Raw genomic sequence first — 27,569 nt, forward strand, 5'->3', positions numbered from 1 at the left:
CCTCAGGTTTTAATACTATCTCTTAACTTTTTAACCATCTATGTCAGACTGGCTAAAGCCACATGCTTCTGTTGTACGTGTTTGATGAGGACAACATCCAGCTCATACTATATAAGAATAGCTATCAGGTGACTGCTGCCGATGAGTTAAAAACAATACAATGGGAAGATCAATGCCCCTACATCTTCCAACCGCCTTAGATTAAACTCAGGCTAGATGGAAGTGATGGCAGTGGCCAAGTGAGTGTATGTGTCCCTTCATATAGGGCCTAAGAGTAAGCTGTATGCAACCTGTCCTTTAAATTTCACATTCAGCTCTCCTTACCCCCACCCATAGCATCCCTTTGTTCTACCAACTGAGGCTGTTGGTTAAAGGATAGACTACAGCAACACATTCTCTCTGGTTCAGCATAAAATAGCCAAGATACGCACTTAAATGGTGCACAATACAGCAGTGAAACAACTTTTGGAGCAGCCAGTGTAGGAAGCTACACTAGCTGGAGATTTACGGACACCGAGCAATTTTAAAGCCTTATGCTCATTAAAGACGTTCCTCACAGTGTAAATGCATAAAAACAACCTGAAGCGAGATCTCCCAGTCCGTCATCTCATTTCTGCAGAACTAGGTGCAAGCAAAAACGGAGATGGGTAGATCACTTATAGCAATAAATGTACAATCATAGAATAGTTTTACGAAAAATGAAAACAGTTCTCCATGTTGTCTGTTGTTCCCATGTATTTAATGGATCCAAACTTAAACAATGATTTTTACATTAAGCAAACAAAGACTCAAATACAAAGCATGTTAATTTAATGAAGATCACTGGAGGACCATGTGGTGTAATAAAATGGGTCCCTTTTTATTATACCCGTAACTTACTTAATGTGTTCGATTAGTCAAGCTGTAAAAGTTCTATATTCAATATAATTATTTCGTAATTCCTTCTTAAAAGATGCTCCTACTACAAGAGAACAGTACATTTTATTCTTATACATTACTGAATGCAGTGTCATTTGGAGAACACTAACAAAAAAAAGTATGTAAACAGCCGTGGGATGCCATTTCACAAAGACACAATGATGAGTTTTTCAGTCTTTCCAAAATCATTTTGATTTAATATACTACTTTTGATGAGGTTTGTACAGTAAATAGCATGAAAGTAGCATGTCCAAATATGAAATCATTATCCACTATCAGTTTCAATTATCATTTTCACTTTTTCACAATGAGCTGCGCAGGTGCAAACAAGAGCAATTCCTCATTTTGATTTACAGAACAAATATTTTGAGGAATAAGCAAATAGCTTTCAGGAAGGAGAAAGGCATGCCTTTCAACTAACACTCCTATATCTTTTTAATTTACATACAGGATCAACCTAGATGGCCACTTGGAATAGGAAATGCCATACGGTATGATAATTCTTTTTAAACATCTTATTCATGTAACAACAGAGTCCACATTATTATGGCATATAATTACTGTTCAGCAAATAAAACCGTTGAAGGAAGACAGGGAAGGGTTCTCCTCCCTCATAAGTATTTGCAATGTACTGTTCATCTTCAAGTAAAACTTCACTTTTCTTAACTCCATTCTTTTGTCTACTCAATGGCAGCAAAGGGAGTTAAGGCTTGCAGCGCTGGACAAAGCGAGGGTACAAACATACATCCCTGATGTGGTGTCTATTCAGAATCCATGTCAAGAATCGCTCCAATCCCAATCCATATCCACCGTGAGGACATGTGCCATATTTACGCTGCAACAGAAAAAATATCACTGTTACAAACTCTTGGATTACCCAATATATCAGCATCCCTTTAATCCTTACAAAATGTCTACCTCAAGAGATTTCCACTAACTCTTTCAGGCCTGTGAAACTGCTAAGCAAAGTCAATAAGCACATACTAATGGATTCACAAATCTTTTTGCACACATGTTCAATTTTAGTATGCACACATTTGAATCTGTGGTTGAAAAATGCAAATTTCGATTCAAAGAATGTGGATTTTTAGAACCTTAAATTCCAGACACTAAAGTGGAAAAATCTAAGTATTGCAAATTTCTGATAGAGACTTCTAATTGAATATTCCTCACTATGTGAATATCCCCAGGCGTCAGACTGGATCTGGAAACTTCAGCAGCAATTCCCTTAAGCATCAGTAGTTGCTTGCTTTGTTGTGCAGATTCGCAATGGCTCTGTCCCACCCTGGATAAGGCGTCTGTGCCCCTATATATTTACTACCTCTGCGTTCTGGCATCAGTTTCTTTCTTTATGTGCATATTAATGCGGATCCGCAGTTTCCAAATCCTGTAATATCAGATAGAGATTTTTTACCTCTAACTGTACAGTGTGCAGCATGACACCTGCTAAGACTACAGGGTTCAAACTTTGTTATGCCTGTAATAGACAAATGTTGGTCACTGACACCCACAACAACCGTCTCTGCTGCTGCTGTGACAAAATGAATAGAAAGGCCATTTGGGAACATGGGGCCAAACTTGTCGCTGCCGAACCCAGGAAATCAAAGAAGGTTTTTTCGGTCAAAGTCAAGACTATGTTTTCACTCCTGGTAGACAAAAGGCTCGAATAAGTCGAGAAAATCCTGTAAAAAAATACAAGCACAGCTCCTTTTCACCCCGCCACTCCAATCATTCAGGGTTGCGCAATGCTACAGGCACCCCCAGGCCACAAAGTTACACTCCACACCTGAAAGAGACACTGTCAATGGTCCTGACTCATCTCAATCTGCAACAGACGGAAACGCCACAACAGCTACATGAGCTTCAACTGGCCATGGATGAAACGTTTGGTGCCTCACTGGGCCCGTCTGAAGGGCATTCGGGTCCCATGGATCCAAGGTGGATTCCAGTTGGATTCCAGCCAGAGGATCTTTCCCCAACACAGACCCCTACATTCAACCAAATGCCAGTCCCCCTTGGGATTTGACCTCACAACTGGCTCTGACCCGGTCACTGGTGCCGACTATTTTCCAGAAATTGGTGCCCCGTACGGACGGCAACAGGTACCCTACCGATGCTGGGCTGCCAACACTAAACCCGGATCCAGATTTTGTCTGGTTGCAAAATTAATCCATCCACACAATTAGAACCAGGCTATACCCTACAAGATGATGACGATCATCATCTATGTTACACTTATCATGATGATAGAGACATTTTTGAAGACCTAAAGGGCACCAGTGGTGTGGACACTTCCCCAGACATTGATCTGTCCTCACCTAACCTGGCCTTAGCTATGGAGGATTTTCGCCTTATTTTCCACAGTGATCAGGAGTGTAGTCCTAGATCCTATTTTGCCACGTAGAGGTCGAAACTAAACTCAACCGCGCACAAACAAACTGAAAACCCCTTCTGCCTTTCAATGAGGAATTGACAGACATCCTGTTGGAAACCTGGGCAAAGCTAGGATGTTGCCCCCTCAGTCGGCAAGTCGCCAGAGATTTTCTACTACAGCCTCCCACTCAGGAGAATTTTGAGGTGCAGGAATTCACCAGCCTACTAAACCCAAATGCCGACCCAACAAGTTCCCCAAAACTCACAGTTAATGGAAACATTTTCACAACACATGTTTTCGTCTGCCGGCCTGGTCCAAAGATTAGGGAATACATCTGGTCTCCTGGGCAAGTATTCACACACATAGTGGGACAAAGTGTTTGAGGTTTTGCCAGCTATATCCGATGATATCAGTCACATTGCAAAGACTAATCTTGGACGTTCAGGGATCTGCGAAATACGCAATCAGATCCGGCCTGGACTGTCTGGGTAGGGCAGCCAGCACCAGTGTGGTGCACCATGCCTGAATAGGCTCCATAGGCTTTTATTCAGATGTACAGCAATCCCTTCTGGACATGCCATTTGTCAGTTCTCACCGGTTTGGAGCAAAGGTGAACTTGGCCTTGGAACATTTCAAAGTAAGCAAGGCCACAACTCAATATTTCGGCCTTGCTCTACCTGTATACCAACCTTCCCACACCACTCGTCCCTTTGGAGGCTTTGGAAGGGGTTACCAGCAGAGACGTCAATACTAACCTCAGCAGCGAGCCTCCCAATCTTTTAGAAGCAGAGCAAGAACAGACCACACATGCTCGGGCCCACAGGGACAACATTCCACCCAAACTCCGGCACTTCCTGCAGTCACTACTGAACTGTTTTAATTTGCCCTCTGCAGCACACGATCGGCTGGTAGGTCAACCTTTCACCTCCCCGATTGGAGGAGCATCCCTGCCTAATAATTGGTGCTCCAGATTGTAGAACATGGCTATTCCCTACCCTTGCTGTCTGCCCCAATAGGCATGCTATCCATACCGCAAAACCTCCCACAAGACCACTTGTTCATACTCCAAGGAGAATTTCTGGGTCTCTTGGCCAAAGGAGCAGTAAAGGGGGTGCTGACAGACATCGGGACTGGTTGCTACTCCTTATATTTTCCGGTGACTAAAAAAAGACAAAGGCCCTTGTCCCATCCTAATTTTTCGCCCTCTGAACATCTTGAATTTGTCCTTCCAAAGGAAGAAGATTACTCTGGCCCAATTACTATCTGCCCTGGATTTAGAAGACTGGATGGTGGTGCTCGACTTGTAAGGCGCTTATTTGCAATCCCCGTCTGGCAGTCCCACAGACTATCTGCGGTTTGAGGTAGACCACAAGCATTTCCTATTCTCATTGCTCCCTTTTGAATTGATCAGTGCACTTTGGGTCTTCACATAGGTGATGGTGGATGTCAAGTCTCATCTGCAGGGGTTGGGAATACCAGTCTTCCATACCCCAATGACTGGTTGCTGAAGGCGGTCTTGCGTCAAACAGTCATAAACCCATGCACAATTTGGGGGCGCTGGATGTGTGGCGGACTTGTCATCCCACTCAGAAGCTATATACCTGTTATACCCTGATGCATGGCACCCATAGTAGATTGGACCGCGTACTTGCAGCTAATCTTGCCCCGTCTCTCACCTTGACGGTTACTCATAAGGCCCGATACTTGTCAGATCATGCCCCAGTGACATGCGTGGCACAGTGGGCTGATCAGGCTGCCTGTCCCCGCACCTGGCGGATGCCGACGGACATCCTTCAAGACCAGGTGGGTAAAGACCATGTGGCGACTGCCCTATCGGATTACATAGATCTGAACTGGGGGAGTGGTGATTTACCCTACTCCACCAAGTGGGAGGCCCTGAAGGCAGTGGTACGCGGAGCCTTTATGGGCCTGACATACGGGGTCCGGAAACAGCTACTGTCTGAGCTGCGAGATGCGGACGTTGTGCTTCTGCGTACCCAGACTCGACCAGATCCTGATGCTTCGGACCAAGAGGCGGAGAAGGAGGCTCAGGTATCGGTACATGACATCCTCACCCGCCTTGATAAATATACCTTAGGCCAATACAGAGAGCGTCTTCACCGCAAAGGCGACAAATCTGGCCGATTACTGGCCTGGATCCTTCGACGTGAATTTGCGCCTGAGAGGATAGTTGCCCTGCGAGCCCCAGGTGGCGATATGGTGCACTCGGAATCTGCTATTCTTGATGTCCTCCGATCCCACCTGCAGACCGTATATGCAGCTGACCCCTTGGTTACGGAGGCGTCCTATTAGCCCTGTCTTCAGGACTTGGACCTCCAGACCCTCTCGGAGGAAGCGGCGAAGGAACTTGATGCGGCGTTGACGCTGTGCGAAATCGGCGCTGCGCTGGCCGCCCTGCCACAGGCTAAGACCCCAGGCGGGGACGGTTTCCCACCTGAATTTTATCACTCGTTCGGGGAAGTCCTGGCCCCCCTCTTATTGCAGGTTTATAATGAAGCCCTGGAGTCTGGTGTTCTTCCACCTACCATGAACCAGGGAGAGGTCTGCATGATCTTGAAACCGGGAGGGGATGGTTGCGACACCGCAGCATTCAGGCCTATCACCCTGATTAATACGGACGCAAAGATCCTCACTAAGCTATTGGCCACTCGCCTAGCCCCGCACATGACCCACTTGATCCACCCGGACCAGTGTGGGTTTATCCCTGGCCGCAATACGGCGATGAACTTACGGCGCCTGAATCATATCCTCCACGAGGTACGCGGGAGAGAGGGTCCTCATGTGCTTGTGTCGATCGACCTGGCTAAGGCCTTTGACACGGTAAACTGGGGGTATCTGCTGGAAATGCTCCAGAAGACTGGGTTCGGACCGGGGTTCTGCAATTGGATCCGTGTGCTCTATGGGGCACCCGTGCTAGAGTTCGGCTTGGGTCGGCCCGCTCGGAGGAATGGTCCCTGGGGAGAGGCACTCGCCAGGGGTGCCCTCTCTCCCCTCTCCTGTTTGCTCTAGCAATAGAACCCCTGGCGGTTTCTGTCCGCGCTGAGAAGGAGCAGTGGGGCATTAAGGTAGGGGATACCGCAAACGTGATCTCTCTCTATGCCAACAACGCTTTATTCTATTTGACGTCCCCTGGCGAATCGCTCCCGAGTTGATGCGGATTCTGGACCGCTTTGGCGCGGCCTCTGGGTTACGCATTAACCTTAGTAAATCCTTGATTTTCCCACTGGCAGGCTGTGCTCCTAACCCGAGCGCAGATCCCCGTGTTTGGGCCTCAGATGGGAGCGGTAGGCGTTCCTCTATCTCGGCATACAAGTGGCCCCAACTGACGAGCACCTACTGACTCAACGTCGACCGAGTGCTCTGGGCTCTCCCCAAGTCTGTCTCTTTCTGGAACACGCTTCCTCTGTCCCTTATGGGACAATTTACGATCGCCAAAATGGTGATGCTCCCCAGGATATTGTAATTTTTACAAAATACCCTGTGTCCGCTTCCTCCCAGAGTGTTTCGCACACTCGACTCGCTCCTCACATCTCTACTTTGGGCAGGCGGGCGTAGCAGAGTCGCTCTGCGCACGGTGACCCGATGTTGGGAGGAGGGAGGCCTCGAGGCCCCGAGGTCTGACCTATATTACTATGCGGCACAGCTCCTCCCGGCCGCAAGGTGGTTCGCGGATGAGGAGAACTGGGAACTGCAACTACTGACGGGCACAGCAAACGAGAAGACTCTGAGAGAGGCCCTGATGCAGGGAAGGGGTGCGGATGAGGCTTTGCCCTACGTGGTACGACACACAGCGGGAATTTGTCAGCGATTCGTCGAGAAGGTATTGATTTTAGGGCAGCGCTCGATCTGAAGAATTGGGAGAATGTATGCGTTAGACTTGACATCCTTGGCGTGGTTACCCATGACTTTTTGCCTCTGCCTCCTGTGTTTTTGATGCTATGCTGGATTTCGTTTTTGCTGGTTTAGACGCTTTGGGCCCCTTGCCACTGCTGTTCAGTGTCAAAGTGCAAGTGCTCCTTGAGTAAATTGTTATTAAGACTGGTTATCCATGATTGGCATATTTGTGTCACCAAGAAGTCCCTAGTAAAGTGCACTGAGTGTGCCAGGGAGAGTGATAACAAATGCTACTAGTGGGCCTGCAGCACTGATTGTGCCACCCACCTGAGTAGCCCTAAAAAGGTGTCTCAGGCCTGCCACCGCAGTGCTTGGGTGCAGTCTGTGAACTGTCATGTCGCCCTGGTAAGTGCCCACACTTGCCAGGCCCTACCCTTCCCTTTCTGTGCATACAGGACATATCTCCCAATGTGCAATGTATATGTGTGTAATGTTGACGTTTAAGAAGTGTAAAGAAACACACCTGTAAAATTTCATTGTAATTGTAAATTTAGTGCAAGATGCCTTCAAAGAAATGGACTATTGCACACTATAGGATATCAATCAAAAAATGAATGAGTCACCATACAGGTGTTTTCAAGCGGATACACTTTAACTTTGTCCACCGTACCTATATGACCCCGGTCTCCCTGAATCGCATCTCTGCGGATAGGAGACAACTGCCCTAGGTGTGGAGCGCAGAAAGCAGGATTTTTCCATCTAGCATTGGAGTGTCCTCAGGTCAGTACCTTTTGGAGGGAGGTGGTGGACCATATTGGTCGTGCTACAAAACTCAGGATTACGCTGGATCCGCTCCATTGTCTCTTGGCCCTGGTACTCAAACCTAAAAAGAGGAATCTGTCCTACAAGTTTTTGCAATTATTACTAGCCTTGGCAAGGCGGCGCGTAGCTATAACTTGGATGGGTCAGAGGGCTCCCGAGATATCCCTCTGGCTGAGAGATGCTAGAAAATGGTCCCTAGCTGAGGAGACACATATGCAGCGCACTCGCCGGGATGGAAAACTACAGGATGACCTGCTTGCCTGGAGGTTGATGTGTATAGAGAGGCTGGCGGATGATGATTTAGATGCCACCAGCGCCGAGTTGACGGGTCTGAGTCCGAGAGAGACGGGGAGGGAGTCGGGTTGGAGGGCCCTGGTCCTGGGTAGTGCCCCACTAGACGCACACTAATGTTCCTTGTTTTGTATAGCTGTGATTTGCTGGGATCCCTAAAGGTCTTCTCCTAGATATAATGACTGCACCTTCTTGGGCCTTGCATGGATAGCCTGATTCTTTAAGTACTTTATCAATGATGCCACGCACGGGGGGTTTGTTCCTTGTTCTATGTTAAAACAGTGTTTTATTACAAAAAAAACAGACAAAGTGGCCATCGAGAGGGATAGGAGTGGGACTACATGAAGGACATGGGTGAGGGGATAAGTGTGTAAAAAACAGCGAATACAATGATATCGAATATGCTACTTACCAGTATGCATCTGTTCTTGGCATGTAGGGCTGCTGACATTCATATCTGTGCATAGATCGCCGCCTAGTGTTGGGTCCGGATGATCGCACATTGTTGTCCTGGAAGAGTCTTCGAAGTATCACGAGATAGGTGGCTCCTCCCCTGGACTACAGTGCGCATGGGCATCGACTCCATCCTCAGATTGTTTTTAGCCATTGTGGCCAAGATGGAGTGAAACTAAGTGAATGATGACCATGCTAGAAGTATATGTGAATTCTGCAGCTGCTACAGGCGCCGGGGAGGAGGGCGGGCGATATGAAGGTCAGCAGCCCTACATGCCAAGAACAGATGCATACTGGTAAGTAGCATATTCGGTTCGAGGCATGTGGGCTGCTGAATTCATATCTGTGCATAGAATACATAGCAGTCCCTCCATTAACGGCGGCCGCCTGTGCCAGCTGCAGCAGTTTGGAAAAGTGTTTTTAGAACAGCCTGCCCTACAGCTGCCTGCTGTTTGGAGTGCACATCAACACAATAATGCTTTGTAAATGTGTGTGTGGTAGACCATGTGGCTGCTCTACATACGTCTTCCAAAGGAATATTTCCAAGGAAAGCCATGGAGGCCCCCAACTTTTTGGTGGAGTGGGCCCTTGGTGGAATGGTGAGAGTACGCTTGGCTTTCAGATAGCAGATCTGAATACATTTAACGATCCACCTAGCTATACCAGCTTTGGAAATGGGTTACCTTTGTGTTGTGGCGCAAAGGCAACAAAGAGTTGTTTAGTTTTCCTAAAATCCTTGGTCCTATCAATGTAATACATCAGGGCACTTTTGACGTCAAGGGTGTGGAGCATTCTCTCCGCCAATGACTCAGGATTTTGAAAGAAAACAGGCAATTCAATAGTTTGGTTAATATGGAATTCAGACACTACCTTAGGAAGGAATTTAGGGTTAGTGCGAAGCACCACCCTGTTAGAAGGAATTTGAATAAATGGCTCTTGGATAGTTAGTGCCTGGAGCTCACTAACTCGTCGCAGCGATGTAATTGCTATAAGGAAAGCCACTTTCCATGTCAAGAATTGAATCTCGCAGGAATGCAGTCGTTCAAAGGGAGGACCCATCAGCCGGGTGAGGACCACATTGAGGTTCCACTCCGGAGCTGGTGGAGTCCGCGGTGGAATGACTCATTTGAGTCCTTCTAGAAAGGCTTTAATGGCAGGCACCCTGAAAAGTGAAAGGTGCTGCCTGTTCTGGAGATAAGCAGCCATTGCGGATAGTTGTATGTGAATGGAAGCATAGGCCGGGTTACATTTGTACAGATGGAAAAGATAACAAATGATGTTCTGAATAGATGCATCTAGCGGGTTAATGTTGTGGTCTGCACAATAAATGACAAACCGCTTCTACTTTGCCGCATAGCATGCTCTTGTGGTGGGCTTCCTCGCCTCCCGGATGATGTCCATACAGTCAGGAGGCAAGTTTAGGTAGCCAAACTCTAAGACCTCAGGAGCCAGATCGCCAGGTTGAGCTGTTGCGGATCTGGATGCTGAATGTCGCCATGACTCTGCGTCAGAAAGCTGGGTGTGAGGCGTAGCCTTTGATGCGGTACCACGGACAGTTCTAGAAACGTGGTGTACCATGGTTGGCGAGCCCACGTTGGAGCAACCAGGATGAGAGTCATTGAGTGCTGCCTGAGCTTGCGTGCCACCAGCGGCATCAGAGGAGCTGGGGGAAAAGCGTACGCAAATTTGCCTGACCAGTTCATCCATATCGCATTGCCCTGCGACTGTGGGTGTGGGAACCTGGCGGCGAAGCTTTGGCATTTTGCGTTCTCCCTTGTGGCGAACAGGTCTATCTCTGGATGACCCCACCTTTGGAAGTACGGCTGGAGTACTGATGGATGTATCTCCCACTCGTGCATTTGGTGGCTGTACCTGCTGAGCAGGTCCGCCATTTGATTGTCCTTGCCCGGGAGGTGTTCTGCCATGAGGAGGATGTTTCTCTGAATGGCCCACTTCCACATGCTCTGAGCGAGATGAGACAGCTGTGGAGAGTGTGTTCCTCCCTGCTTCTGAATGTGGTACATGGCCATCATGTTGTCCGTCCGGATCAACACGACCTTGTTGCACAGATGTACTTTGAAGGCTTTTAGTGCCATGAAGATCGCCATCAGTTCCAGAACATTGATGTGCATCTTTCTTTGCTGTGGTGTCCATAGTCCCTGCACAGTGTAATGGAGTACATGAGCTCCCCATCCCTGGAGAGAAGCGTCCGTTGTCAGGATGATCTGTGGCACAGGCTCTTGGAACGGTCGCCCTTTGCAAAGGTTTCGTGGATTCCACCAATGCAGAGTTGTATGCCCGACCGCTCACCAACACTAGGTCTTACAACTGCCCATGAGCCTGAGTCCACTGACGTGCTAAGCACTCCTGAAGCGGACGCATACGTAGTCTCGCATGCAGGACTATGGAGATGCAGGAGGCCATCATGCCTATCAACTGCATGGGCTGGAGGTGGGACTTTGGGTAATTCAGTGAGAATCCCAGATCGTCAAGGAGGTGAATGGTGTGGGACATGTGAGCGGCACACTGCTGGGCCGACTTCGCTTGGATGAGCCAGTCGTCCAGATAAGGGTAGACGTGAATGTTCTGTCTCCTTAGATGCGCCGCCACTGTTGCCAGGAACTTCGTAAATACCCTGGGTGCCGTGGTGACTCTGAAAGGCAAAACCTTGAACTGGTAGTGCTGGTTTTGGATGGTGAACCTGAGGTATTTTTTTGTGTGACTGGTGCAGCGGAATGTGAAAATACGCAGCCTTTAGGTCTAAAGTTGCAAGAAAATCCCCCTGACTGAGCAACGGGAGCACCTGCTGCAGGGTCAGCATATGGAAGTGTTCCGATAGGATGTACTGGTTGAGGGGTCTGAGGTCCAGTATGGGTCTGAGGGACCCGTCCTTTTTTGGTATCAAGAAGTACAGGGAGTAAACTCCTGTGCCTCTTTCCTGAACAGGCACGAGCTCTATTGCCCCTTTTTGCAGCATGACGAGGACCTCCTGCTGCAATAAGTGCAAATGCTCGGCGGACATAGGACGGTGTCTTGGGGGTATGTTGGGTGGAGTGGATGTTAACTCCAGGCAATAACCGTACTGTACAAGTTGTCTGACCCACCTGTCTGTGGTGATGGTTCTCCAGACCGGCAGGAACTGCTGAAGTCTCCCCCCGACCGGTGTTGTGTGGTCGGGGGGCAGTGACAAGGCGTCACTGTTTGCTGGTGGCAGAGGATCTGGAGTTGTTGTTTCCACGACCCCTGCCCTTGGCGCTGTTTCCACGATATCCACCTCGACTTTGTTGGTGTATGTGGACTGTGTGTTGCCTTTGTAGTATTGCGTTGTTTGGGAGAGCTGGCCTCTGGAAACGCCTCTAGTGCTTGAGCGACGAAAAGACCACCCCTGAACTGCTGGGACTGTAAGGCACCCATGGACTTAGCAGTTTATGTGTCCTTCTTAATCTTTTCTAAGGTGGTGTCAACCTCTGGGCCAAACAGGTGATCTGGATTCACTGTTTGATTAAAGATGGTGGTCTGTATCTCCGGCTTAAATCCGGAGATTCTCAGCCAGGCATGTCGTCTCAGCATAACACTAGTGTTGACCACTCTGGCTGCGGTGTCAGTCGCGTCCAGTGCACACTTCGAAGCATTAGAGATCAGCTTCCCCTCTTGAATAAGCATCTCAGCTGCCTCCTTGTATTCATCTGGCAAGTGTTGCAACAGGGTCTCCAGTGTGTCATAGTGTGCCCTGTCAAACCTCGCTAGAAGCGCTTGTGTATTGGAAATGCGCCAGATATTGGCAGCTTGTGCTGCCACCCTTTTCCCTGATGCCTCAAAGACCTTAGATTCCTTGTCTGGGGGAGGAGCATCACCCGTTGTCTGAGAATTAGCCCTCTTCCGGGCATTCGAGACGACAAGAGAGTCCAGAGGCAACTGTCCTTTAATATAGGTAGGATCCGTAGGCGCTGGTTTATACTTTTTCTCAATCCTAGGGTTTATCACCCTTGCTCTGGTAGGCTCTTTAAAGATCTCTCCAGCATGTTTTAAGACACCTTTTAACATAGGTAGAGTTTTGACAGTCCTTTCCAAGACTGAAAAGGTATCAAAAAGGAAATTGACGTCAATAGGGTCAGCATGGAGCTGGACATTGTGATTTTTAGCCGCCCGTTCAATGAGGGCATTGAATGCTGCAGAGTCCTCTGTAGGAGACGTCTTCACAGAGTAGAGTTGAGTGTCTTGTCCAGAATGAGGGTCACCTGGGTCAGCACCAGCGGCCCAGGGTTCATTGGTATCATCAGGGTCTGTATAGACAGGATAGCTGTACTCATCCTCATCATCGCCCTCCCCAGCGTCCACATCAGAGTAAGTGGGCGAGACATCTCGAGTCTGTGGAGAAATTGGTTCCACCAGGACAGGAGTGGAAGCAGAGTCCTTCTTTTTCATTAGGGGAATCTTGTAGGCCTCCATTGGTTGTTCTGGGGCAATTTTCGCTTGTGGTGGGAAAGTCTGCCCGTTTCGGCATCAATAAAATGTTCATGTTGTTCGTCCACCGAAGATTGTCGATGCTTCAGGGTGGACACCCCCGTAGACGACTTCGGCACCGAGGACACCTTCTCGGGGACGCTGGCGACCGCTTTAGGGGTGAAAGCCTTTGGCGCCACCTTCGGCGGCAACGTAAAGTGAATGGGCGTCGACGCCTTGTGAGGTTTCTCGACTGGCTTCGGAGGTGCAGGATCTGTTGGTCCGACCGTCGAGGCCTTCTCCCTGATGCGCTGTAGGGAGTCCCGTCACCTTCTTGGTGAACGGGGCGGACGGGCGCGCCGAGTCGACGTGATCCTCCGAGGCCCCACCAGTAGTGGACTCTCGGGGTGCGCCGCTTTTGGCCTTGTCCTGTTGACGCGGACTCTCGAGTCCTTTCTTCGGGTCACCGAGTCCTTTGTTGGTGTCGACCGCCTTTGGCGCCGACTTAATCGGCTCGACCACCTTGACTTTAGTCTTCGGCGCGGCATACTTCGTCTTGACGCCCTTGACTTGAGCCTTCGGCTCGACAACACCCTTTTGCTTTTTCGGCTCCGAGGGCTCCGAGGCCTTGGATCCGACCAGAGTGATACGCACTTTCGGTTTCGAGGCGGGCACCTGCGCTGTATCTTGTGTCGAGACCGTAGGTTTCGCTTTCGGTTTTGATTTACCAGGGTGCGGCTCAATAGCAATGTCCGTGGCCGAGCCCGAAGGCGGGGCCGTAGAACCCATGGTAAGATCTTGGGTAAGGCCTAGTGGCGATCCCTCGACCTGAGCCTTATGAATTGGTACGAAACCAGTGTCCGAGAGAGGTCGCTCTTCGTCCGAGCTATCCTCCATGGCCCCAAAGTCGTCGTCCCCTACCTCGTCGACGACTTCTTCAGCTTCGAACATTTCTGCGTCCGCATCGTAGTCGACGTCCGACGCGGGATTCGACAGGTTGTCACCGAGGTCCCCGGCAACTTCTTTCTCGACATCCCCGGCATCGAAAAAAATGTCCGTAGGCGCCGGTGCAGTGTGCCGGGCCTCCTGGCGCGCAGCGCGTCGATGCTTAAGCGTCTTCTTGGACCTGAAGCGGGAACAAGCCATGCAACTGGCTTCATCGTGGTCCGGCGACAGACACTTGTTGCACACTGGGTGGACGTTGATGTGGGGATACTTCGAGTTGCAGTCGGGATATCTTTTGAACGCACTTCGTTCCATGATAAACAGTCGATAGGGTCTGAGGCGTCGACTGGGCCCTCCGCGTCGAAAGCACGCGGGTGAAGGAATCCGGCTCGGAACCGAGCTGGAAGAGTTAGGCACCCAACGCAAGACAATACCGACGTGTACTAAAGACCTTTTGGTCTTAAGAAAAGTTTTTTATTGATTCCGACTAGAAGGAACCAATATACATCCGAACCCAATGGCGGAAAAAAACAATCTGAGGATGGAGTTGATGCCCATGCGCACTGTAGTCCAGGGGAGGAGCCACCTATCTCGTGATACTTCGAAGACTCTTCCAGGACAACAATGTGCGATCATCCGGACCCAACACTAGGCGGCGATCTATGCACAGATATGAATTCAGCAGCCCACATGCCTCGAACATACGTATTCTTAATGTACGGCTAAGTTTACTTGATACATGCTCTGATTCTACGCCGCCCAGTCTCCGGGATGTGGGCCTATATGGCTGTGTATTATCCTGAACATTGCATGTAGATAATATTGCCTTTGATTGGCCTGAAAGGCTATGAGAACCTGTGCCTTTTATGGTTTCGCAATAAAAATATATATTTTTTAAAAACCAGTCAAAAACCCTCTCCAGACGAGAGACAACCTGTTGATATCATTGAATTTTTCTATCCACATGCCAAAGTCACACCTGACCCCTTCACAGCGGGTACCCATTATCAGAGCCATCCTGGATATAGTGCTTTTCTAAGCCAATCCTTCGCCTCAATAAGTCCAGAACATTCGGGCTATGATCCCAAAGTTTCGGTCTGCAGCTGGGGTCTCAGTGATATCTGCTCCAAGGCTTCTTGGCCTCTTGACCAGGTGGCATATGCGGGCTATGTAGTGGGATCTGCAGTCTCAGTGGGCTCACCAAAAAGACAAATTGTCTGACTCTATATAGGTGTCGAATGGGACAGAGATATACTTGTTGTGGTGGCTCTTCAACCACAACAATAACTGTTGTGACAGATGCATCATTGCTGGCATGGGGAGGTAATCTAGGAGAGATGAAGATTAAAGGACTCTGGTCTCTGGCAGAAGCTAGACTCCACACCAACTTGCTGGAGTTGCAAGCGATTTGCTTCGCAGTGAAGGTGTTCCTTCCAACTATCAAGGAGAAAAAAGAATAAAAAAAAGCCAGATGGGGAGGTAGATCCTTTACGCATCTGGCCCCCAAAATATGGAACTCCCTGCCCAGAGATGTGTGGATGATAACCAACAAACTGGCATTCAGGAAAAAACTTAAAACATGGCTTTTTCCTTAAACCTCCCCGCTCTTGGAAGTTTACTGGCTCTCTGAATGTCATGTTTATCCCAGCGATGGGAAGCCCATGGGCAGCCATGTGCTCTACAAATCCATTAACATAAACATGAATGGACACTGGCGCTCACAGACAACACAACTGCCATTTGGTACTACAAATAAAAGTGCAGTGTGGGCCATGGGACCAGTAACAGTAGGGTAAAATTCTTTGGAACAGACTGAACATTCAGGACGTCTCTCTGATTGCACAGCACCTAGAAGGATCTTTGAACACCAGGGCAGACAAATTCACTCGCCGTGGCCTAGCGAATCATGAATGGCAGTTACACTCTGAGGTGGCACAGCAGGTCTTCGAGCAATGGGGAGAACTCAGGCTCGATTTGCCACCACAGAGAACACCGGTACAAAAGGGGGGTAGTGATGGACGGAGGTGGCAGAGTGGGCTAAAGAACGGTGATGGATTAAACCCAGATCTTTTGACTGTCTGTGAGTGTTTGATTGATTCAGATGCTCCGTCCATCACCACCCCCTTTTGTACCGCTTTTGGCCGCCATAAGTGTGGCAGGGTATGCTCAGACGTGAGTCCCTTGCTCACTTTGCCACTGGATTCAAGCAAGCCGGGCTGAAGATGGCTGGAATGCCAGAAACCGGTCCTCGGAAGCTTGTTTCCGGTCAAGGGAAGACATGGCTTGGCAGTTCGGGCTGGACCGTTCCCATGAGGCACAGGGTCAGACTGATTTGCATATAGCCATGTCTGAACTGGGGTGGCAGAGTGGGCTAAAGAACGGTGATGGATTAAACCCAGATCTTTTGACTGGGTGTGAGTGTTTGATTGATTCAGATGCTCCGTCCATCACCACCCCCTTTTGTACCACAGAGAACAGGCAGTATCAATGTTTTGGCGCACTGGAGTTACCAAAGTAGTTCTCTTTAGGAGACGCCTGTTTCGTCTACACTGGGACTCAGGAACTTCTGTACGTCCCTCTGTCTCCTGTCCAGAGTACTGAAAAAGATCAGAAAAGACTGAGTAAGGCACCCAGAAATTCTGACCATAAGCAGTTATCCTCTGAACAGACTGCCCCCTGGGGAAAACCTCCTTTCACAGCAGCAGGGCCAGGTCTTGCACCTAAGCTTGCACAACCTACTCTTCTATTCATGGCGAATGAGCAGTGATAGTAGATGGCCTTTATTCTTCCTCCTGAAGTGGTTGGTGTTATTTTAACAGTCAGATGTCCAGCTACCAAAAAAGAAGGATGACTTGAGAAGGTCGACTGGTATCCCCTACCATCAGGTTCCCCCTGCAAGCAAGTTTATGTGACATTCCTATGTTTTATCTTTCACTGTTCTTGCTGTGACTAAAGGTTATTTACCATATCCTTGGCCTTTTTACGTTTACTAGATCAACCTTCTCTTCAAGTCATCTGTTATGCATTTTTAGAAGGTTTTGACCCACCTGCTCACACCAACACCATTTCCAATACAAACACCATTTTGGATACTGCAGTGGGACCTTAATTTGGTTCTCACCTAACTCGTGTGCACTCCTTTAGAGGCCATGCAGAGTTGTCTTTTGCCTGTTACCATCAAGACAGTTTACCTCATCACCATAACATCGGCCAAGAGGGTGAGGGAACTGCAGGCATCACCTGTGGCCACCATACACGTTGTTGTTCCTAGACAAACTGGCCCTCCGGACAAAAGCAGCCTTTCTGACATAGGAAGTCACGCCCTTTCACGCCAGCATTGTCTTCGTGGACGCCTGGATCTGCTGAGGCATCACCAATGGACCCAGGGACTCTGTTTGGATTGGGACCAAAGCCGGGATCGGCTCCAAGGTCAGAGGCAGATACTGTGACTGGGAGGTATCTTGGGCACCAATCAACTTCTCATTGTAGGAGTGGCGGAATGAAGGGGACATACCTTATCCTCTTACGATGCTTCTTTTTTGTCTTAGCTAATTGCTTCGGATGAGAGTGCTCGTAGAATCGGCCTCAGGAACGAGAACAAGTATACACTCTCAACTTAAAAGTGGGATTAGGCTCTAGGTTCCTTTTCTGCGAAGTTTGGCGACGTAGAGCTTGGCTTCACAGTCCCGAACAACCTTCAGCTTCATCTGAGCGAGTTTGTCACACGTTGCGAAAGTCATGTGACAAGCCTAAACGTCAGACAGACCTCATGAGGTTCAGTCACTGACAATTTTTGTGACAATCCTTACAAGGTTGGAGCCATGCATTTTTGGTAGGAGAAGGCACTTGCACACTCGCAAAAATTTCTAAAATTACGTCTTTCATTCCTGCCGGGATCCAGGCCGGTGGGCATGTAAGGAAAACAACTAATGTCAGCTCGCAGAGGTGGTGGCTTTGTAGAGGCTTTTTTGTCACATCTGGGTTGGGAAGGATCCAATAAGGAGTCACACAACGCCACCTACTAACGCGCAAGGGAGTTGCTGAAGAAAACTCTGGACCCAGTCTGGCACCTGGATATTCACAAGGTGAGAAATCTACACTTAGAAACAGCCACCAGAGAAATGTTTTACCACTGGGAAAAATATTTTCCAGGTTGGAAGAAAAAAAACACAGAAATGAAGTTGCATGTGGTACTGCATAGATCCAACACTCTTTTGTCTGCGCTTAGTCCACTGTGCACACAATAGCCATGATGTGGGAGAAGAGAGGAAAACAAGCACATAGGGAAACTAATGACAGTGATTTCTTGGGTACATATGGAGGTTTCTGCGTAATCCAGAGTTAGAAACCCTAAGATATATAGCTTTGAAACTTTCAAAACGTTTTTCTGTGAACCAGGCACTTCGTTAACAGGTGCATTTCTGTACTATGGGCAAAAAAAGATCAAACGCAGTTAAACTGTGAAAATAGGAGTGCTGCTTTTTACTCTTATACAGTATTGATAAATCTTACAGCTGGAGGCCTGCAATGATCAGACTGTTATTTCTGCTGTAAAGCATACAGCTACTTAAGAGTTAAATGTCAATTATTAATTAATAAAATTTCCCTTACCTGATCTGTATACCAGTAGTAAGGAGTGGGGTCAATCCCTTCTCTCTTGTATCCCTCTAATAGCTCATCACTTTCATAGATACGCATCGATCCACCTACAATTTCTCCAACATTGGGCATTAGAACATCCACCTACCAAAGTAAGAAAAGAAGATATTTCAATGCCAAAAATACTGATTCGTTGAACAATGGTTGAATGGATGGATCATTTTATTTTCACACAGCAACATACTGACCTTTCCTATTGCGTATATTGCAGTATCAATTATTACACAGTGGTAAATGTTCTAGATTTGTAGTATTGAGCAGCAGCAAAGCATCTTAACATTTTAGTACTGAAGGTATGTGAAACAAATGGTGCCTGTGCAGACCAGAATCTCTTGGTGTGTGTGTATATGTATATAGATGGGGTGGGATATTTAAATCCGGAAGTGAGCGCCTGCATCTTGTTAGCACCCCAAGCGCTGAGAAAGGCAAGATGCCGAAACGCATTCGCCATAACCTATGCTACGAATAAAGTCCTTCTTTGTTTCCCCACCGGGCCTCTTCTCTTTCTTGTGGAGGAGTGTTCTTTATATATATATATATATATATATATATATATATATATATATATATATATATATATATATATATGAGATATATAGAGATAGATAGATAGATAGATATAGATATCTAGATATATATAGATAGATAGATGGATATATATATATCAAGTGAGTTTCAAGCTTTTTCCTGAATTTTAGGTGGTCTTTGATTAGGCAAATGTGCATAGAAGGAATACTGCATTAGATAGGTTCTGACCTAAGCATGTGAAAAGGCTAATATTATCTTAAGGTGTGGCTTACCCGGGGGGAGGGGGGCAGGAACTAATATCCAAAACACAGTACATAGTATAGGTATGTGGAATAGCTGAGGGAGACACTTTGACAAATACATGAATAGAGATGTGACTACTGGTGAGCAATGCTATCCTGGCCTGAAAAACAGGAGCAGTGACTCTTATGATAGTAATACAGATGAACTGTGCACACGTAATTTGCAATGACAGTATTCATACTGTAAGTATTTCCAAAGCATCACAGTCAAAATAAGTATGATCCAAATGGCGTTTTCTTTCCGTTTGATTTATTGTTTTTCAGGTGCCCAGCCAACACGTATTTCGTCAGGGTGTAACCCAAGACTTCTTCAGGGCTATTGGACAGATGGCTAGAGTGTCAAGATTCCTCTCCGCCGGTTATACTTCCGTCGCGGCTGTGGCATCAAAAGAATTCCATAAAAAGAGTAGTATTCAGGATTAACTGGTAAGTACCAATGTGGAGCACTTATAATGCTCCAAGCTACACGGCAAGACAGCATCTCTGCTAGAGGCGTGGTTTGAAATCTAGAGCCGGAGATAGTGTAGGGATACCTTAGAATACATCGTTATTTGATACCATAGATGATTCAATAGGCAATACAATCCTTAGTTGCCTCTAAATTTAAATCCCACAATTGGTGTCTTACATAATGAAAAGTTCTTGATGTGGAACAAGCTCAACTAACAGACCATCCTAAAGGAATATCCTTTGAGGCATCTGACCGGAACACCTTCAACAATTGGAGACAAATCTCTTAAATCACATTAACATGCATGACTACTTTTAGCAGAAAGAAGCAATGTATCAGAAAAAAATGCTTATATTTAATAAAGATATTAAAAAGCTAATTAGTTGGTACAGCCTGCAGATAAGTAATCATCTGACTCGATGTTACTGCCACAAACAAACCTGTTATCAAGTGAAGGCCAATGCACTACAGACCACATTCAAGCCAACCACCAAATTAGTCAGGAGGGTATTGGGTTTAAAAAACCTATTTAAAACAATTGGAATTGGTAATTCTACAGATATCACACACAAAGTTTACATGAACCCAAAAGTGCCAGCAAACACGCAGCATCAACAATACATGATATATCATCATCTACAAGGCAATGAAACATATATCTTACGCAAAAGAGGTACAGAGGCTATAGGTCAACTTCTTGGGAACGAAGTATTCACGTCCAGAGATCAACTGGAAGAATGGAGATACCGTTACCTCTTCACAAAGAGGTTACCTCCTGAAAGGAAGTCCAATGGTGGCCCTTCACTAGATTGGTAACATCAGTCAACCAAACTGGTTAAACGTCTGTATGGCTCAGAAAGTTAAGTAATTACTGCAGACTGACTGCACGTCCAACAAATCACAGGTTCGAATCCCAGCAGCATGAACTAAATCTTTGAACCTCCAAAGGAAAATACACAAAGTAACCATAGACACATGACAAACTGCAGCACAAAAACTATATACAACCAATTATTATTACACAATCAAACAAATGTGAAGTACTCCAATGGAATGGTACTGCAGCAGGTGCTCTAGTACTTCAATTACATTTGTAGTGTGGGCCCAAACTGGCATACACAGATATGAAAGTCAGTTTTTCTGCTTATAGAATTCTAGGTAATATAACCACTTAAAGCAATACAGTGACAGAAGCAAACTGAAATCCGAAGTCCTGCATGGTTGTCCCTACTACAAAGCACCTGGACTACAAACCTATTCCCCCCACAATCTACTCAGTACAGAAAAATCTCTGCCTGAAATCTCTGAATCTACAGACTGCCATAAGAGTGGTAGATGGGAGAGTAGTGGTGGAGAGCACTTTTGAGAGGCAACACCTGGCTTATCATTGAGAGGCCCAACAGTCTTGAGATTTATCTGCTTTGCACTAGGTGGTTTGAGGTTCTACAGCCCACTGGCGTACATGAAGTGTGATGCACAAGAGAACTCACCCTTACCAACTCTAGATAGCAATTTTGTCCAAAGTATTGAAATACAGGTAGGACTCCAACTCCAACTGTTTTTTTCTCTCTTGACCTCTGTTAAGCAGTCCACACTCTAATGATGGAATGGCTAAATTGATCTGTATTTATTGGATTTATTTATTTTTTCCTTAATGGATCTATTTTTTTTCCTTATTAGTCTATAATAGATTAGATTTATCGTAAAAATGCAATTTTCAAAATGAATCCTGAACGTTAAAAAATGAAAATAAATGTGCCCCAATAATACGTTATTAGGAGCAACTGTACCAATAAACATGCATTCACACATTTATTACTACAGCGTAAAGTTCAAATTCCAGTTTTTCACCACAGGACAGCAAAATTGACATGAGAAAAGCATTTTTACTGTCTCAGAGGTTGCATGTAGAAATCACTTTAAACATAGTCACAATGCTTCGTAATTGTGATTTTACTTTGCTGCACAAATTTACCTCCTTGCAATCTGGTTTTTCAGTATCTCAAGTTAAAACAAGTACACATGAAAAAATGCCATAGAATAAACTATATATGCGGGGTGCTGAGTAGAATATGCTATTTATTACTATTGTTGAGGGAGCGAAGGGACACACGCGCACACACGTAAATATTTTTTAAGAACTATGTTTAATTATTACTTAATATGAACTGCTGAGACTGCATATCTTTACTTTTCAAGGTAACACCAAACAGGATTGTTGCTGTATCGAATCAAAGTTTTTCTAAATCTGTCATTCTATACTTTAAATTATCCACTGCAGCATAATTTTAAATGATAATTGTTTTTGTTTGTTACTGTAGAAATATTGAATGATTGTAATTGTTCTACATTTTAATGTTGCATCATTTGGTCTTTTATGCACATGCCATCTCTTGACCGGATTAGGAAAATATCTCCAGAAATCAATGCTCAATTGGTTTTCAATACGTACTGTAGAGATGCAATTTCTTAACTACTTAAAGTAACAATAATTAGACTGTAATTGTATTTTGGCATTTCTTAATCAGTTATTGAACATTTTTGAGAGAGAGGAAGGGTCACACAAATGTAGAAGACACTTGAGCTGGAAAACCTTTGTTAGAGGTAATTGACAAGTTTCTTATGCAGCATCAACTTCTTCTAGATCCATATTTTGTACATTAATTACAAAGTGGTTTAATTCACCCTACAAGAAGTGATTAAAGGGTCAGTAGATCTAGAGTAATATTTTAATTAGCTCTATTTTGTCTGGCTCAGAGTAGGTGATCGCTGCCCATTCAGGTAAGGCTATTACTTTGCTCCTGGCAGCACGTTCAACTTATTCACACTTATTTAAATGCGAATTACTGGCTGGCTGATGTTGGAGAACAAATTTAGTTTTGAGGGTCTTCTGGCAGGGCAAAGGTAGCTTTTTAAAGTTACCTGTCGGTAATATTTTCAATAAATCCGACTTCACCACTAAATTGCATTTTTGACAACTATTAAAAATAGTTGTTCAGTTATTTTTCTACTTAGTCCCACTCACAAGAAATAGGTTAAGAATTTAATATTGCATCACATGTCTCCTATTGAATACCAACACCTGCTACATTGAAAATAGCTTTGAGGGCATTTTCACTATAAGGACATGTTTAACATTAAACATTTCCATGTCCTACTTTTAATTACAAGGCTCTCTGCTTTTAAAGGCAATAAGTTCTACTTAGGGGTTACTTATAAATATTTAAAGGAATGTTTTAGGCCTATCAATATTTTTACAAGTCGAAATTGAAGGTAAAATCGTCTGCATGTGGCAGGCCTGCAGTCATGTTTACATTGTCACTGTAGTGGGAGACACATTGGGTGCTGCAGTCAACTTGTCAAGTCAAGTCAAGTCAAGAAATTTATATAGCGCGCTACATACCCATAGGGTCTCAAGGGGCTAGAGGGAGGGTGGGGAATTACATGTCGAATATCCAAGTTTTAAGTTGCTTTCTGAATGCTAGGTGGTTCTGAGTAGGGCGAAGGTGAGTGGGAAGTGTGTTCCAGGTTTTAGCTGCCAGGTAGGAGAAGGATCTACCTCCCATGGTGGTTTTGTTGATGCGAGGTACCGTGGCAAGGGCTTGGTTGGAGAATCGCAGCTGACGGGAGGGGGTGTAGAAGGACAATCGTGTGTTGAGGCATTCGGGCCCAAGTTCGTAAAGTGCTTTCAGTGCGTGGGTTAGGAGGCGGAAAGTAATCCTCTTATTTACGGGGAGCCAGTGGAGGTTTTTCAGGTGACCAAAGATGTGTTCTTTACGCGGGATGTCTAGACATAGAATATGCCCTGGGTACATATTGGTACCATATACTAGAAACTTATGGGCAAGGTAAACATGTCAATTAGGATTATACCAATTTTAACATGTTTGAGGGAGAGGCACAAGAACTTTAACACTGGTTAGCAGGGGTGAAGTGCAGAGTTCTACAGCTAGCAAAAATAAAGTTCAAATATGGTCCAACAAAAAGGCAAATAAACTGGGGTGACCCTGCATAAAGGGAAACATTTAAACAGTAACAATCCTCTAACATATGATCTTTTAGTCACCAAATGATGCATACTCATCACATCATAGTGTAATGATCATATCCTTCCTTTCTATTGATATAAATTAAATTGTGTGTTCCCATGGTTGAGTTCTAAAGAAATGGTCTCAAATGGACCCAAGGAATCTTTCACCACCAGAGCATTCATTCTCTGGCCTGGTAAAAGACCTTGGAAAAAACGACATTTTTCAATGCAACTATCCTTGGCATCTTTTTTTACTGCAGGTGTTTTCGCTGATGCTCTTCAGCATTGTTGCCTTGTTCCTGGCCACAAAATAAAGACTGTTTGTTATCTTGCCGACTAGCATTTAAACCCACTGGCATAAAAAATAATCTGAAGATGTGGTCATGTGCTGGGTTTTTATGGCATTACAATCAATGGAAAAGAGAATATCAGCTCCATCCATAGTTGAGACCCAAAGATAAAACTAGATTGTGGAATAATGCACAGCATGCGAGTCTAGAATAGGTGCGTGTTGCAAAATATGATCTGAAAAAGGATACTTAATTAGGCTATGGTATGTTAATTTGTATTGCTCAAGAGGGCATCCAGGCACTTGGGTAAGGGTATAGAGGTGTGTGGTCACGATGGTGCTTATACAAAGAGCCAGGTCTTCAACTTCTCGCGGAACTCAAAATGTGAGAAGGGGACTCAGATGTGTTAAGGGAGGCTGTTCCATGTCTTGGGTCGGATGTAGGTGAATGATCGAGGTTTGTTTTTGCGGAGTGTGTGAGAGAGTGAGGCAGGTGTCTGGTGTGTTGGTGAAAGTGTATGCAGCTGTTCACGTATTCTGGTTCTGTATTGTGTGTAGCTTTGTATGTGTGTGAGAAGGCTGAATTGGCTGTGCTTGTGAATGGGGAGCCAGTGAATCTTCTTGAGGTGCGATGTGATGTAGATGTGCAGTGGGAGGTTGAGGGTGAGTTTTGCAGCAGTATTCTGGATGGTCTGGAGTCTGAGTAGGAGTTGTTCGGAGATTCAGCATATAGTGTAGCCACAGTCCATCTGCTGGTGAGGAGTGATTGCGTGATGGTCCTTCTAGTAGACGCAGGAGGTGCACACTGCCTGAACTTGAACCGTCATGTTGAGCTTGGCGTCTACGATTATCTGTCTGTGGGTGTAGGCAACCAGGGGAGGTCTTGTTGTCAAATACCAATACTTCTGTCTTGTCGAAGTTGAGCTGCAATCAGTTGGTTTGCATCCAACCTGTTAAGATGGTGCTGGTGGTGGCAGTCTTGTCCATCAGGGAGAGGGTGAGTTAGGTATCATCAGTGTAGGAGAGGACTATGATGTCTTGTGATCAGATGATGTTGGCGAGAGTTTTCGTGTACATGTTGAAAAGAGCAGGGCTAAGGGAAAATCCCTCTTGGTCTCTGATGTGAAGGGTGACAGCCTGACCCTTTGGGTTCTTATTGTTAGGAAGGAACAGATCCATTTGAAAGCGGATCGTTGTAGGCCAATCTTGTAAAGGCTTCTGATGAGGGTGTTGTGGGAGACAGTGTTGAAGGCCTTGGACAGATCAAGTAGGATGGGGCTGCTGTTTTTCCTCGGTCCAGGATGATTTGAAGGTCATCAGTGGGCGCGATTAGTGCTGTTTCAGTGCTGTGGTTCTTTTGGAATCCATATTGAGTGTTGCTGTAGTCTAGTTTGCTGGTGAGTGCTTGAGTAGCGGTCCATCTGGTGCTCGAAGACAACCATTTAAGGATCATTCGCAGAATGCATAGAATGTGGAAGCAGGAGGAGCACACTGCCTGGACTTGAGCCATCAAGTTGAGCTTGTTGTCTAAGATGATACCTAGATTTCTTGCATGGTCTGTAGGTGTTGGTCCTAGCTCCGACGGCCACCAGGTGGAGCCCCATGGGGAGGTTTTGTTGGCTAAGACCAGTACTTGCGTCTTGTCAGAGTAGAGCTTATGTAAGCTTGTTCGCATCCAGTCTGCTACTATGGTCATGCAGTTGGTGAAGTTAGTTCTAGTGGTGGATGTCTTGTCCGTCAGAGAGAGGAGTAGGGTGTCATAGGAGAGAACTGTTATGTCTTGTGATCAGATGATGTTGGCAAGAGGTGAAATGTATATGTTAAAAAGGGAGGCACTGAGGGATGATCCCTGTGGGACTCTGTATATCAGTTTCTTGGTCCTTGATCTGAAGGATGACAGCCTGACCCTTGGGTTCTTCCTATGAACAAGAAACAGATCCGTTTGAGAGAGGATCCTTGTAGGCCAACCTCGTGGACTCTTCTGATGAGGGTGTTGTGGGAGACCGTGTTGAAGGCTGCGGAGAGGTCGTGCAGGCAAAGGGCTGCTGTTTCTCCTCGGTCTAGGATGGTTAGAATGTTGTCAGTGGCAGCAATTAGTGCTGCCTTGGTGCTGTTGTTCTTTCTGAATCCTGACTGAATGTTGTCTAGAAGACGGTAAACTTCCAGGTGGGTTGTGATTTACTTGTCGATGGCCTTTTCAATCACTTTGGCTGAATAGGGGAGCAGGGAGCTGGTTTGGAAGTTACTCAGTTGATTTGGGTTGGCTGTGGGCTTCTTGAGGAGGACATTGATTTCTGCAAGTTTCCATTCAACCGGGAAAGTGGCGGACTTGATGTGATGTGGGTCAGGGTGGTGCTGATCAGTGATGTTCCCAGGCTCTAGATGTGGTGAGGGCATGGGCACATTGGGGCCCCTGAATGGATGTCTACATGATTGCCGCTGTATAATTTCTAGTGAGGGTTGTCCATTCAGTCAGGTGACTATCTTGGTTGAGGATGGGTAGGGTAGCAATGTGTTCTCTGTGGTTGGGTTGGGTTGGTGTGCGAAGTTGGTTTAGATGTTGGCGTATTTGCTGTAGAAGTTGGATAAGTTGTTGCAGAGTTGTTGGGAAGCAGCAATGTTGATAGCGGCTTAGGGGGAGGTGAAATCTTTGACAATCGAGAAGATCTCAAAGGAGCTTTTGAGCTTCCTTCAATGACGTCCGCCAGTACTTTCTTCTTGTTGTCTCTTATCTGCTGGTGATAGAGTCCAAGTTGAGCCTTGTAGGTAGTTCTGTCGGTGGTGTTGTGGTGGCTCTCAATTTCCTTTTTAGATCTTTAAAGGGTGTTTGATGCCCCTGATGTCTTCTGTGTACCAGCTGGGCTGCTTGTTTGATCTACTATGCTTGCTGGGTTTGATGGCAGTGAGGGAGTCCATGCAGTTCTTGATGTCCTTGTTGTGCTGAGGGCGCTGAGCCAGTCTGTGATTTTGCCCCAGCTGCGACTTGAAATGCTGAACATAGCAGGGGTGTTGACCTGAGGTGTGTTGATTTGGAAGTGGATGGTCCATGTGAATGGAGTGTAGGGGTTGTATTTGATGCGGTCGCTTGGGGTGATAAAATGGTTTGTGCATATGTTTGCTAGGTGGTAGGCAGTACAGAATTGAGCTACTGCTGGTGAACAAACAGCATACAAAATCTGCAGTTTCTCCAAGCAGATTCTCTAAGTAGA

The 27,569-nt window shown here is 46.2% G+C and overlaps 1 protein-coding gene across 1 annotated transcript in view; it reads right to left on the reverse strand.

Annotated features, from left to right (window-relative positions):
• Window positions 1-722: 722 nt before the first annotated feature.
• NARS1 (asparaginyl-tRNA synthetase 1) overlaps window positions 723-27,569 on the reverse strand; it is a 155,190-nt gene continuing 128,343 nt past the window's right edge. Inside the window, exons 14-15 of the mRNA XM_086960444.1 lie at window positions 18,713-18,844; window positions 723-1,753 (exon numbers count right to left, since the gene is read on the reverse strand). Coding sequence (XP_086816570.1) covers window positions 1,622-1,753; window positions 18,713-18,844 — 264 coding nt within the window. The 3' untranslated portion in view covers window positions 723-1,621. The remainder of the gene's footprint in view (window positions 1,754-18,712; window positions 18,845-27,569) is intronic.

Source organism: Lissotriton vulgaris, chromosome 3_1 (genome assembly GCF_964263255.1).
Source record: "Lissotriton vulgaris chromosome 3_1, aLisVul1.2, whole genome shotgun sequence".
Taxonomy (NCBI): domain Eukaryota; kingdom Metazoa; phylum Chordata; class Amphibia; order Caudata; family Salamandridae; genus Lissotriton; species Lissotriton vulgaris.